The sequence below is a fragment of the Ascidiella aspersa genome, chromosome 3 (genome assembly GCF_963924565.1).
Source record: "Ascidiella aspersa chromosome 3, kaAscAspe10.2, whole genome shotgun sequence".
In the NCBI taxonomy this organism is placed as follows: Eukaryota; Metazoa; Chordata; class Ascidiacea; order Phlebobranchia; family Ascidiidae; genus Ascidiella; species Ascidiella aspersa.
The window spans coordinates 27,786,189-27,801,375 of record NC_139449.1 but is presented as its reverse complement, the minus strand read 5'-3'; the positions used below and the strand labels follow the sequence as shown (position 1 = coordinate 27,801,375).

General features: G+C 37.5%; 2 protein-coding genes across 2 annotated transcripts; one reads left to right on the top strand and one right to left on the bottom strand.

The window, feature by feature from the left end:
* The first annotated feature begins 4,938 nt into the window (after positions 1–4,938).
* LOC146161304 (cytochrome P450 7A1-like) lies at positions 4,939–11,596 on the top strand. Its single transcript, XM_083385127.1, has 7 exons — positions 4,939–5,015; positions 5,568–5,708; positions 6,459–6,807; positions 7,405–7,699; positions 8,864–9,154; positions 10,412–10,590; positions 11,222–11,596. The coding sequence occupies exons 1-7, from the start codon at positions 4,939–4,941 to the stop codon at positions 11,594–11,596; spliced, it is 1,707 nt and encodes a 568-aa protein (XP_083241253.1).
* Positions 11,597–13,908: 2,312 nt separating this feature from the next.
* On the bottom strand, positions 13,909–14,814 carry LOC146161303 (uncharacterized). The gene is made up of 5 exons (XM_083385496.1): positions 14,760–14,814; positions 14,575–14,684; positions 14,405–14,513; positions 14,150–14,335; positions 13,909–14,094 (listed from the first exon to the last, which is right to left on the bottom strand). Exons 1-5 carry the CDS (start codon positions 14,781–14,783, stop codon positions 13,909–13,911), a joined length of 615 nt encoding a protein of 204 aa, XP_083241622.1. The 5' UTR covers positions 14,784–14,814.
* Between the last annotated feature and the right edge of the window lie 373 nt (positions 14,815–15,187).

The following is a 15,187-nucleotide window of genomic DNA, read 5'->3' as shown; positions in this document are numbered from 1 at the left end:
CTCTCCCTGCAGCGTCACTAGCAACTGTTACGCTTGGTTGGTCGCAACTTGCCTGGTTAATTTTTTTTTAAAGGTTAGGTTATGAAATGTCAATCGTTTACTGTTTTGTTTTCTTGCTGAAAAGTAGGCGTTATTCAAACAATTCTCAAAAAATTAGCTAATAAAATTATTTGAAACAATTCAAAACAAAATCTTTCCGGGTAACACTAATTTACGGAATGATGAATGGTCGGAATAGTCGGAACGCTCACTAATTTACGGAATGGTCGGAATTGTCGGAATGGAATGAATAGGGCCGAAACTAATTTGATGAATGGTCGGAACGGAATGAACTGTCGGAATAGAATGTATGACGCTGTAGTAGCAGAATGAACTGTCGGAATGAAATGAACGAAGCTGTAGGAACAGAATGAACTGTCGGAATAGAATGAACTGACGGTATGGAATGAACGAAGCTGTAGGAACAGAATGAACTGTCGGAATAGAATGAACTGTCGGAATGAGATGAACGAAGCTTTCCGACAGTTCATTCTGTTCCTACAGCTTCGTTCATTTCATTCCGAAAGTTCAACCCTAACCCTAACCCTAACCCTAACCCTAACCCTAACCCTAACCCTAACCCTAACCCTAACCCTAACCTAATCCCAACCCCGAACCCAACCCTAACCCTAACAGCTTCGTTCATCTCATTCCGACAGTTCATTTTGTTCCTACAGCTTCGTTCATTTCATTTCAACAGTTCATTCTGTTCCTACAGCTTCGTTCTTTTCATTCCGACAGTTAATTCCGTTCCGACCATTCATCAAATTAGTTTCGGCCCTATTCATTCCATTCCGACAATTCCGACCATTCCGTAAATTAGTGAGCGTTCCGACCATTCCGACCATTCATCATTCCGTAAATTAGTATTACCCATCTTTGCCAACACCGACATCAATTTTATAAAAACGCGAGACACATTTTACTTTTCAAAAAGTTAGGTAGTTGTGTTTACGGGATTTACAAAGAAAAATGCGTAAAAAATTAAGGGAAAAATTTAAACCTGTCCCAAAATATTTTTCATAAAGATCGTTTTTAAGCATTTTACCGTTTGTCGCTAGAAAGCGAAATTCCATAAAGCTATGACAACGCACAACGCAACACGAATTGTTCACAGTTTTTGTGGCGGGCCAAGAAATTTCTCGGATTCACATGAATTCCAAGACCTTTGAACGAGAACTGCCGGGGAATCATGACGAATGAACGTATGCGCAATTGAACGCCAAGAAACATAGGGCACGATTCTTAAGTTAGCACGCAATATTTGCAGCACGTTCTGTTGAGGGGCCATCAACGATACAACTATTTGCGGTGCATAATATCTCGGGTTTTTGTACATCTCGCCAAATATTGCAAAGTTTCGGGTGTATGTTGCGCGAGGTGCTCATTTTGACCGTGACTCGACAAAGAGATCAATGCCAAAAATAACCCGATGTCTCGCTATGTGGGAAAGCCCTTGACGAAAAATTCAAGTCGGAATTTTGTGCATTTTGCAATTGTCCAATTAACTTGACCTCAAAAATATATATTTGGCAAACTGGAAAAAATTGAGAATTTCGGTGCTAAAGTGATGTTTTTTCTTATTTATTGTGTTTTTCTTTTGTAGCCTAGGTTTGCAATTTTTTAAATCAGATAGTAGAAACTGGTTTCTCTTTGCCACATTGCTATATGTAAAATAACCCGAAACTAATATACAAAGAATACTCGCGATCCCTAAAACTGGTAATTTAAACCCAAAATTTATGAAAATTCTACTGGCGGTATGTTTGCTATTATTCCCCACAGTAGGCCTAATCGTTACAATGTAGAATCGTTTGTACGTAAGCAACTAGTTAACCTACGTTTCTTATAGTTGCATCTCTTGGTAAGATCTTGCAACCACCATTTAGGTAAAGCACATTTTAGTTCATTTGGTAGTATGTAAACTTAAACGCGAGTGATTTTTAATAGGAAATTAGGCATTTAAGTTGTCCAGATTCCGGAGGTTACTAAATTCTTGTCGAAACCCTATAGAGCTTTATTTGTAGCGCATTAACTATCTTTTTACGTTTATTGATTTTTAGACACAATGCGACTTTTGTAAATTTTGTTAATGTTTGGCTCATGTTTTGGCAATTGAAATTCCACTAGTTTCCTAAATGAAAAGTAACATTAAAAGAAAAATATGCTTGCGTATAATTTTAATTGGTTTCTTTTCGCTTTGTCGAATTTTTCTTTTTCGACTGTTCTGAGTTGTGGCCAGAGTCATGTTTATTTATTTTAAATCAATTTTTATCACATCGATCCTGACCAAATATCTGGGACTTACTTGGTAAAATAGAAGCTATTAAATGCGCAAGGTTCTTTCCAGACGTGATTTAGGAAGTTGTTCTCGAATCAGGAAACGCATCCAAAAGCAAGGCCAATACGAACATCCGCATGAAAGCCCTAATTAAGGATGGCCCGTTCTCCGATAGCTTCATTGCATGCTGTTGACATTATTTACGCTGCTACTATTTCTGTATTTGGATGTTTTGCATGTATTCAGTAGGCTGAAGAATCAGTTTGGTTGATAAAAATAACCGATGAATATACAATCTCAATTGGTCATTTGTGCACACGGTTCTTCTATTTCAAATTAAAATATTAAGCGGCAGCCTATAAAACCCTGTTATTACCAAAATCAAACTCTTTATAACCATATAAATTAAGTTATTTTAATTTTTTCGCTCAAACGCGTTTTGTAGAGTTAAGCCACATACTGAAAAAGTCACATGAAACCGAGTAATTTTAGGCCAATGCCTTAACGTTGTATCGAAAACCCTAATTATTTAAATACGTGAAACATCCAGACAAGGGTGGCGCAATATATCTCACGGTTGAAATTCCATACTTGATATAGTTGGCAATTTGGAAAACACGGATGAACTACAGGTTTCTGAGAAGCCATTCAATAGGCCTATTTTGCCAATGCCTTACGTGGAATTGGCGTAGGTCAGTATTAGTTGGGCAGAAAATGACATTCCTAAACACAACAAACGACAATGAAATATTTGCATTGAAAAACTGATTGCATCGTACACTAACGATATGATGCGATGTCCGGGAGTTAATGACAATAAAAACTCGCAGCTATTGTGTACTGAGTAAAAGTTGATATCTGCGTGCTCTTAATGAAACAAGGAAAACAATAAAGAGATTAAGACTAAAATGGTTAAGCGTTTTTTTGTTAATGGAAGACAAAATTATTCGGCACATTCGTGCAATTGGAATGTAACTAATTCAAATAGAGCAAAAACTTTCAACTAATAATTATCTAAATCTAATGACAACAACCTTTTTTGAGGTGTTGATTTAAAAATCGCATTACAACGTTGAAACACATTTTACTAAAAAATAAAATGTAAATATTTTGACGGACCCTAAGCAATATCAGAATTTTATAAAAGGTTTTCGGATGACCAGTGATATACACAAACCATAAATGTTGAAGAACAGTTATTGTTTCATTAAATAGTTTTTAAAAATGCTTTAAACGTTTACGGAACAATTTATTTTAATTTTTATTTTTATTTTAGAGAAAATATTTTAATTATATGAAATCACGAATGATGGGTTTCATTTGAAAAAACTAGAACAATTATGGTCGTAAAACATCATAAATATTTTTTTGTGAGAGAAACTCCTGAAAATCGCATCCGCTAAACACTAAGCCGATACTGTGGCCGAATGTTAGGTTTGTGATAAAATAAAGTTATATTGCGTTGATAAAACTATTCAATGGGTGTGTGGCCTTTGGTAATATATTTTCCGGTTTATCTTTTCTTCATGTGGGGCTGGCGCACCCTTTTTCGCCACGCTCGTCGGGACCCCAATGGATACAATTGCAAGTCATCGCCTTACGTCATGCAAATGTCCTGGTACGCCGCAACGTGTGTTCACCCTAAAAGGACCAAAAGCCTTCCGGTGCGATTCACTGATGGGACACTGAGCGGACACGTTTTGCGTGATATCGAACTGCCCAACACGCGATATACCTTATGCGTAATAGTGGTTGGCAGAAATGTGCCCCATTCACTTTGGTGTGTACGAAATTTCGCAATACTGATAGATATCCAAAACCTTTTCGAAACAGCCTTTTTGTTGTTTTGCGTTTAATATAAATTGATGGACAGGATTATACTCTATTTAAACCTAATTTAAAAACTCTTACGTGTCTAGGTAGTGAAATGGAACTATTGCATTGTTGCCTGAACTTTATATTTTAAGTTAAACTTAAACACATGTCGTAAAAATTATCAGTAGATTAACTTTGGATGTTTTCCTTATTTCATTATTTCCTTTAAAAATATATATTATCCGCCATTACTCAGCAGATTTCGCCGTTAAACACCACGATATTGCATAATCAAATAAAACATGATTGGTGAAAGTCCAACATTACCTCGCCAAAAGTTTATTGCACATACGTCGACTTTGGGGGAATTTTAAAAGCGCCGGTGGATAAAGGTTACGCTTAAGCTACGCCACCTTTCTTGACTTGCTGACGCAATTTTGGTTTGCCAAGCACGTATGGTCGTATCATGCATTCTCACCTGAGCAATCGAAACTCTTCATAAATGCGCATACAAATTTGCTCGAGGGAGGTGCTTGGCTCGCTGAGCGTACCGGCTGCACCGCGCAAAACAGAAAGCCAGATCGAAGCCTGACCAACGGTGACCCTGCGGAAGGGGATTAGCAAACGTGACGCGGACGACACCAGCCTTTTTTTTTTTCTTTAAAGTAACAGCAGCAGCGCGACGGCGTGCCTCTGATAAATCCCGGGCTCACAACGGACCCGGCACTTCGGAATCGCATCCCGCAGAGCTTGTATGCAAGTGGTTTAAAACGGAACGCAAATCTAGATCGTTATTGTAGATAATGCCGGGCTTATCCACCGTCGTCCTCGCCTCGCTTTGCATATGGCTCGCCACTTTTTGGATCTTCAAGCGACGCAGGTGACTAAAGATATGTGAACGTATTCTATATATAAAACGAATCTGTTGTGAAAAACGTATTTTGGGGCGCGGATGATTAAGGCTTTGCGCAAAACTCGCACAAGGCATCCTTTAGGTATATCTTGGATATTTTATATTAGATAGAAATAGTTGGGCTAAAGTGACTTGTTGTTAAGCGTGCTTTCCAGAAATAAAAACAAAAATTAAAATTATTTGCGTAAATAATACGTTATCTTTTTATATCTATAATTATTTGTATTTAGTGTTTTTAAATACCATTCTCGAAACTTGTGAGGTGTACATCATTTTCCCCTTTTAAAGTTATATATTTAGGATGAACATGTTTGCTTGTAGTTAACTACTAATTTAAAAAATTAAAATTGTAAACAAAATCGGTAGGCCTACAAACTAAAATACTAAAGGTGTTAAAATTTAAATTATTGAAAGAAAACGGTATTGCAAAATGAAGGTAGTGTCAATCAAATTTTCCGTTAAACGTAAAATTGGATTTCATTTAAAGCTTGTGTCTTACAAATAACATTATCCTTCCAGGCGTGCAGGGGAACCCCCTCTCGTTAAGTACACCATTCCTTTCGTTGGAGCGGCGCTGGAGTTTGGCCAAGACCCGGTTGCTTTTCTCAAGTCATTACAGAAAAAGCACGGGGATGTGTTCACAGTCAAAATGGCTGGATGGTAAGAAAGCCTTTAAAAATTAAATGTTTTTACGAACAAACTTTTTAGTTACAAAATATATAATATATGCAATTTTTAAGCTTAATCAGCAAATATGGTGCTACAAAACATTACCCTTTTTAAGTTGTACGATGTAAATGGATGTGCGTTACTTTGTTTATTTTTCTGTGTTGAACTTGTTTTTGGCAAATGTTCACAAAGCGATATTTTGATTGCAATCCGTCAAACAAAAGTGTGCATTGCGTTATATCATTTACCATGGACTGTGTAGCAATATAAATGTAAAATCGAAACCATGGCTCTTACAAAATGAGAAGGTCACCAAAACAAAAAATACCCACACAAAACAATTCGAACTCACTACTTTTGCGGATGTTGTAAAGCCACCACAAAAAATAATTATCATTTATGAAAACTCAACTAGTCCTTTAATGTAATTTTAAGAGTATGGTAATTGTTATTAATTACTTTGTTTTCTATATGAGTTTATGTTTGTGCCTGGCTGCGCAACCTCGTTGCTCATTACCTGCGAGAAACGTCTGTTATTGCAGCAGGTATCGGTCACCCTCTTGCCTCATATACTTTATTTTCTAACAACAACTTGAGAAAAACACAAAAAAATTTAAAAATATCCTCAAAGAAAAAAGTCGAAATTATCCTCAAAGAAAAATATATATGCCAGCTACCAGATTTCCAATCACGGGCAGTGTGTGTCCGTTTGTTTTAATCCCCGCCTCTCTGTCGCCGCAGGAACGTCAACTTTCTTATGAACCCGCTTGACGTTCGCACGATGGAAAAGTGCCGGCAGTTCGATAAGACCAAGATCATCGGCGACTTTGTGACGCGAATGGTGGGACAACCTCACCGCATCCACAACCAGTCCGTTGCCTCACCCTTGGATCGTCTTCGAGCTTTGGCCACGGGAAAATCCAGTGAAGAGGCGAGAAGAGGCGGGACGCTGATCCCGAAGCTGCTAGAGCGCAACCTCCGCGGATCGATGGGACTCACCGACATGTGCCACTCGGCCACGCAGCTGGTGCCACGCGCCCTGAGGAATAACCTCGACGCCGACTCTTGGGTAAAAGGAAGGCCTGTGAAGGTGAGTAAAAGTCAGTGACTATGTAGATGTAGATTCTTTGTAAAACTGTGCTCTTGTCGCTAAATTGACTCGCGGCTTCCTGTAATTTCTTTCCTTGAAAATATATTTATTAGTATCAGAGGAAGGTTTTTCCTGTTCTGCAATGAGTTGGTTTTGTGAGCTTGTATGAAAAGGTTATATTTTGTTGTGGCGATGTTCGAACATATACCTTTTTGAATCCTACAAAATTGTTTTAATTTTTAACTGCTGTTAACATTGCTTAAAAGATACATTATAAAATTCTTACAATGGTTTCGGACTTCGAAAAAAAATAAATAATCCGTTGCAAAGAATATACCTTTCTTTAAATTGTCACACAAAAAATTAACTACTGTTAATATTGGATTAGATAGACACATTAAAATTATTTTAGGGACATCGAGTCTATAATAATAAAACACTGCTGATCGCGGTATGTGTGCTCTTTCGACCAAAAACATTCGAAAATAATAACACTGTTGCCTGAAACAAAATCAACAGTTGCAACAGATGTATTAAACTACAAAGGAACACCAACAATTATTCATGCAACCATCCATTTAATTGTTTTCTCATCAGTCGAAACTCCTCGAACTCTGCTCGCGAATCATCTTCGACGTCACCTACAACCTCCTCTTCGGATCGCTCCCGGATCAGGAGGATTGCCGGAGAGACACGAAGCGAATGCTGGACGAGTTCTTCATCTACAACGAGAGGTCGGCTCTCCTGGTGGACCGGATCCCCATCCATCTTCTTCCCGCCACCAAGGCGTCGCGATCTCGTCTCTTCCGGATGCTCTCGGAGATCGATTGGAGCGAGAGAACGAACGTGTCCTCTCTGATCAGCGACATCGTAGGAGTCGACGTTCAACTTCGTAAGCGAAGCTTTCGTTTTTAATAGGGTTATATGCTTTTAGGCGAAATAAAACTTAAAAGCAATTTATATTGGGCGATATTTTTTGTCAAAATGGTTGATATAATTAATTAATGTTATAAACCCCTCGACAACGTTTTTGGTTACCTTATCATGTGCAGTATGGAAAGCAAAACGAGCGCAAATCTCTATTTGAATAATACATTCACTATAATTTGTTTCAATAAAATATGTTCGTCAGATATCGTAGTAAATGTGTTTGATAACCATTTTTTTTCTTTCTAATAAATAGTGCCCTAATGTGTTTCCGTGTATTTTTAAGGGCAAAAACTGGTCCAATTGGTCCTTTATTATTTATTTTGTTTGTATTGCATTGCTCAATTTGAATGTCAATCACAGCTCCATAAACATGCCGAACATGCTCGAAAAACATCACGCCACGCTATTTCTTGAAAGCCTTGCTCGTGGCAAAGCGCAGTTTGCAATTTTTGCGTTTGGTGCGTCAAGACGTGACACTCAATGGTGTGCGCTGGACACGGATAGCCAAAAATCAAAAGGGGTCCAGGCACGTTTTTTTGCGGCTTTTCGTTCACCATCACGTGAGTGCCGCTGCAAAACATGCTAATTGGCAAACACGAAAGTTATCACGTCAATTGTAAACCGCTGGGACAACGTGGGCAGGATTTTTGCTACTTGCGTCCGTTATTGCAGACCTGCGTGCCTGTTTTTTAAGTTGGTGTGACGCTCACACAAAGCTCCATGCCGCTACGCGCCTTGGTCGCAAGCATGTTGAAGATAAAACGTTGAAATTTCATGCGCTTGGTTTCTTGACGTTACCGTTGAAAGTTGAAACCATTCTTCTGCTTAGCTGTCCAAATCACCTTTTTACCTTATTTTAAATTTAGGCCTATTTACCTAAACATTAAAAGGTTACTAAAAGAGTTAGCTCTACCAGGCAACATATTAAGAGATAGAAATCGCTCTTCCGATGTAAACGAAGTATAAAGTGACGTTTCGGCATAAGATAGCAGCTGACCTGATCAGAACCCTTTTCTATGGATAATTAAAAGGTAACGTTTCACGAAGAACTTAAAAAATGAACGGAAATCTGATCCTAATCAACTAAGGATTTTTTTTTTAATTGAAAGCTTTTGCTTATTTGCAGAGCACATGGATAGAAGGGTCCGTCACCTGCTCGTTATATTGTGGGCGGCTCAAGCCAACACCACTCCCGCTCTCTTTTGGGTCCTCTATTACATTCTCCGCAATCCGGACGCAAAGGTGGCCATCATGGAGGAGTTCGACGCCTTCTGCTCCAAGAAGAACGGGAATTCAATCGTGAACAATAACAACAATAACGACGTCCGTAAAAAGAAAATCGAAAGCGGCGGATTCCCAGACATGACACTCATCGAAACCATGGAAAAGAAAGATATTGACCATCTCGTGGTTTTAGGTGAGTGCGTGTTCTTTTTATAGCCGCTGCTAAATTGGGCTGACAGCTAGAATCACCCGGATTCTACTCCTAAAATAAGATGATAGGCGTAAGCCTACATCGGAAAGGAAAGTCAACCCTGAGCTTTAAACGCAACATAGGAGAAATGTGACTGTTTCGGTAATGAAAACCCAAAACCAACGTCATACAGCGGAAGTGTCTAAGTGCCTCACTACCAGTCACGTTTTAAAAACACATTACTCTTACGTTAAAGAATCTTCGAACGAAAATTAGCAGTATCAAAAATAACTTTCCAAAGATCCATTCTATCCCATCAAGCAATGGAAGAAGTTCGATTTTAATCATACTACATCAGACTTAAAAATATATTGTCAACCAATGCATAGGTAAACCAAGAAAAATGTTCGTTAACCTTTTCCCAGAATAATAATTATTTCAACATCAACATATATCGATTAGCGTTAACACGAATTTAGTGCACAAATTAGAACTTAAAATCGGCCGACAATAAGTGTGTTTATAAGACTATACTCCGATCGACGCGACAAAATGAAAGGGGGTTAAATCCTCGCCGAAATCTTCCACCGATTATGTAACGCACTCCTGTCCAACACGTTTCGACAAAAGCTTTCACACGTTCGGCAATCGTTAAGGGTCACATTTCTGCGAGTGGTCGAATATTGGCCGGCTTACAAATAGTAAAGGTTCCACGCAATGCGGCGATTTGCGAATAAAATACCCAAATACAGTGTCCAAAGGGCGTAGTCTGTTAAACTCAGACGACTCCACGAAATTGCTCTCACTTTCTGAATAATATTTATCTTGCTTACCGAAAGGCCACCTTTGCTTTGCGATTATAAACTAGTGTACTGGGTAGACAGACTTGTTTATAATTGCAATAGTTTGATTTTAATTTTTTTAATGAGTCATTGCAATATAGTCGCACTTTTGAAACATGTTCACTAACTGTATGATTTATTAAAATAGGCGCGAATTTTGAATATCTGTAAGTCATTGACCCTTATACTTATATTATTTTTACGCGACCCCCTTGACTAGGCCTACATCTCAAATCGTTTATTTATAGTTGTATATTTTTACGGCGTATTTTTGTGACATACATTCTTTAAACAAAAAATACTAGATCTCACAATTTATTACTAAGAACTTAAAATTCTACTTGGACCCATCAAATTAACTTAGCAATTAAAGGATTTAAAGATTACAGGATAATTAAAAGGTTCTGCTGATTCTCAGATTCCTGCTTAAAGGAAGTGTTTCGCCTGGTCGGATCAAGCATCAACGCTCAAATAGTGACCGAAGATACGACCCTAAAATGCGCGTCGGGCAAGCAGCACCGACTACGTAAGGGGGACTACGCTTACTTCTACGCACCCTTGATTCATTTCGATCCAGCCATATTTCCAAACCCTCATGTAAGCAAATAGATTTTGTTTTTAGTTTGTTGACGTGCAGTTACTCTAACATAGGAAAAAACAATATTTAATATTCTATTCCGATACCGATATTTGATGTTTAACGCAAAAAGTAGCCTACTACAGTTCTAATCTGTACCAAATCGCATTACTATGGACCAGTTATCAAAATTGATCACATTTAAACCTGACATAATTTACGCTAGCAATGTCCTAAACATTGTGAAACTTAGCTAATGTAATTTTCTAAACAATACCTAACAAAGCGGAAGACACTTGGTTGGATCGACAAACCATTGCTAAAATAATTACATGAATTTGGTATCGGGTAAATAATTACAATTTTGGTATATTGGAAGAGTACCGATACGACCGCTTGGTATCTGAAATCGTATCCGATCCGATATTATCGGACAACCCTTACAGTCAACTATCGACAGATTTGCTTTACTTATCGAATGTGTTCAGTTCAATATGTAAGGTTAACAGGTGTTACTATATAAAGCACGGTTGTGCGAAATCTTGTCGAGAATTTAATACAATTGTCGGTTTATATAAGGCCACCTGGTTACCCTATTTAGAATTAGACATATACGGTCATTTCTAAACTTAAATATGTTGCTTTTTCCAGGAGTTTATCTACGACCGCTTTCTCTCAAACGACGACGATCCAGTAACAACTGGCGTCAGCTGCAGCTCCGACTCTGAGGAAGCAACACCGAGCAGCGCGCGAAAACCCAAGTCGCGCTTTTACAAGGAGGGTCAGCGCATCAGCGCGTCCAACGTGGTGCTGACTTTCGGCTTCGGCAAGTCGCGCTGCCCCGGGCGCCACATCGCCATCATAGAAATCAAACTCTTGACTCTGGTGCTGCTCAAGTACTTTGACGTGGCCTTGTTGGAAAGCGGGGAAGACACAATGCCCGATTTTGATCTCACGCACATCGGTTTCGGCGTTATGCCGCCCATTGACGACCGCGAGGTGTCAATCAAAGTGAAGTCACCATAGCATCGTGCTCTTTAAAACGGTCACCGCCGTTAATCGTTTTTGTATTTATTTAAAAATTTTCTTTTTTACTTGTTTGTCGTAATAAATACAGTTTTACAAAGCAATTGTTGTAGATTATGTGTTAGTTGGGTCGGGGGGCACCAAGATATTTTCATAGAGGACCTCAAGGACTGGTGATCACGGGCTGGATAAAAAACTTTGTGTTGAACTTCATTAACTTGATTATTATTAAACGAAGCAAACCTAAAATATATTATCAAAGCATACATATAGTAAGCTGATAAATTTCCCTTGTATACGGCAAATATTTTCGTTAATAAACTAATATTTACCGTATTTTAATTAACAAGCTGCTTGTCGGAAATATCATGCCACGGGTTGGAAACAAGGCCCTAATTTAAAATATGGGTTACCTTCGAAGGTTCTCGATTAGTCTAATTATTTACTCGTTCATACGTGATATAGCCTACCTTTTTATTATATAACGTACAAACGTAAAGCCATCCTTCACGTAAGTAGGCTACCCAACGAAAAGAGTCCGTTTGGCGTGACGCCTAAAAGTTAAGTGAGTGTTTTCCTGATACGATAAAAAAATTAAAATACAAAAATATCAGGACATATAGCCTACCGTCATCTCCTTAAAGGTATTTAAATTACCATAATCTCTAGTTTTATTAACTTGTAGAACTATTAGACGTCCCGTTGTTCAGTAACCTTTTTAAAGTCATCTCTAAAAATGTTTATGCGTTCCAGTAAGAAAATTATTTGACTTTCCGCCCTGATTTGGCAAAATTAAAAATTCGTTAACTCTTGCGCGTTGCTTTTAGTGCAAATTTTGTCCAGGATAACTCCAGGAAGTGGCATAAAACATTTATAAAGGTATTTTAATTCATGTATCAATCTAAAGTTATTTTCATATAGTTAAACCATAGAGCACTAATACTAGAGAGGTAACTGATTGTTCACTCAAGCGTGAAATCAATCATAACTTTTCTTGTTTAGCAAAAAATACATATTTTTTAAAACAATAAGGTAATAAACAACTTTATTCTTTGGAATAAAGTTTTAGTTTTGCAAAAATTAAACAAATAAAGAATCGCGACACCTTTTTATTCGACCAGCCTCTGCAGATTGGTCACGCTTGGATGAAGCGTTGCCACGTGACCATTTTTACTTGATTTTGCTGGTAATTGCATAGGACGTTTTAAAATTTTCTCAAAGTTTTCTCTAATAAATAAAAAGCAACCCCCCGGTAGTTATTTTTTTGGATACAAAACATACCTTAAGATGAATACAGAAGAAGTAACGTGCCTAGAGAAGGAAATTGACCTGATTGTCATCGAAATTGATCAAGAGACTGGGGCTAACAGTGCAAAATGTTCAGGTCATCCTGGTGCTACCACAACTGATGTATCACCTCAAGAAGTGGAAAAAATTTATTCTATAGCTGCAAAAATGGCTAAAAATGTAATGATAGATGTACCAGACGTATGTACTGATGTCTGCAGATTGTATATCCAATCAACTATAGAGGAATTTATACTTAACCCCAAACCAGAATTGCTGTACAAAAAATATGCGCAAGTTTGCAAAAATGCATGCGACTGCTCAGTTCTTGATCAAAATCTTCGATGCCATTATTGTAAATCAAGAAGAAAAGGCAAAGCACGCGGTGGCAGGTGTTACTACACGTGAAACAGGTAAAGTTGTATGGTTTTTTGCACATGTGTTATTATCTGTAGATGCTAAAATTGTACAAATTTATTTCAGAAATTTTTGAGTATGTTGGTGGATACTTATTGCGAAAAGCTTTTGTTAAATATGGAAAAGCAGTCCCTGATCTTCTGAATGGATTTTGCCAAGATGCACCTCAGGGAGAGTTTTCCATGTCAATGCAAAAACCTGGATGTATGTTACTCTACCCTTCTACCAGAATGTTAGGACTACTTTTGAGAGTCTACTACTTGCACAATAGAGAAATAGCTAATAAAGTGAAAGATATTAATTTTTTTAACATTTATAAACAACTGAACACTGACCCATTTTACAATCGATTTGTTGAAACACAAAGTACCAAATTCGACACTTGTCAAACAAAAACAGAGGAAGTAGTAAGATATATAATGCATCTTTTTATTAAAGTCCTTGGACATAATTTTGCTAAACACTTACTTCAAAAGTACACGAAACAGTCAGCAAAACTTACACGTGGCTTAAGAGGGGACCTTAAAGTTCCCAAAAAATAAAGCATTTGTTTCAACATTGTACGTTTTATGTGTTTGTAACTCGAGCATAATAAATGCAGCAATATTTTATTTATTTTCTAATCTCTGGTGTTTGGGAAGAGGTTCATCACATACTGATCTCCAAGCATTGAGTTTACCATAAGTAGTGTTCCCACCCTTGATTTTTTTAACACACTTGCGTTGCGAAAGCGCAGATACTCCATATCCAACTTGGGAAATGTCAGGGTTGGTATTGCGTCGCATGTAAGCCCTCTACAAAAAATTGCATCGTTTATTATATATTTTAATTGCACACACAATTACCTACCAAATTGCCAAAAAAAGCTTCAAGAACATCTTGAGTCAACATGCACAAGCACACATAATCCATTCCATTGCATAACAACCTTTTAGTCAAAATAACAATATTTTTTGTAGTAAAAAAGAGACCCTCAAGAGTAGGTTTGGCCAAAATTCTCTTGTGTTCCCCAGGATGTTTGTTATTAACTTCATCCTACAAAAAGTACCTAATGTTATTAGAAGTACTGTATCATTATACTCAATAACTAAGTGGAGTACAAACTTTCCAATCTAATAGATATTTTAAAAAAACGTCTTGGAGCCAAACAAGTCTGGAATCTGCAACTGTACGGATTGGATCCCTTGCATTGCATGTCACTATTTGAAACCACCTGTAAAAAAACATTTAATAATACTGTCAACCACAAACCATTACACAAAGTAAATACTCACTTGTCAAATAGTAAAACAAATTCTGATGTTCCTTCGGATATTTTAACATCCTGAAGAAGTGCCTGGCCAACTGACCAACTCAAAACCTCTTTAGCAAATGAAACTCGCATCTAAAAGGATACAACCTCTTTAGCGCAACATAAATAAAATTAAAATTGATCTTCAGCCTAATTTTAAAAACAAACCTTATTATAAGAATTTAAATTCATATTTGTTTCTGATAGTTTAGTTTTATGCAAATGGCGACTCTTTTCAATTTTGTGTAGCAATTGTATATGTGTCCACAGTATGTCATGTCCATTTTTGTGCATATACTTTCTCCCACCTGCTTTTGAGGCATACAGCGAGTTGCATGCAGTCTAAACAAAAATAGTTGTATTTTAGCTGCAATTTAACATACTCATTGCTTTTGGCATTTGTTACATACCTTTAGGAGATGGCTTGTATCACTGCAAAGAAGTATTGGCTCATCATTGTAGGGATTTGGAGCTGAATATATGCTATTGTGTTCAGGTTGTCGTCCACTAATCAATTCAAAAAATTTCCGGTTAATGCTTGCCCCATCTTCTACTACTGCACGAACATGAACATTTTCTTTTTCACATATTCCAAC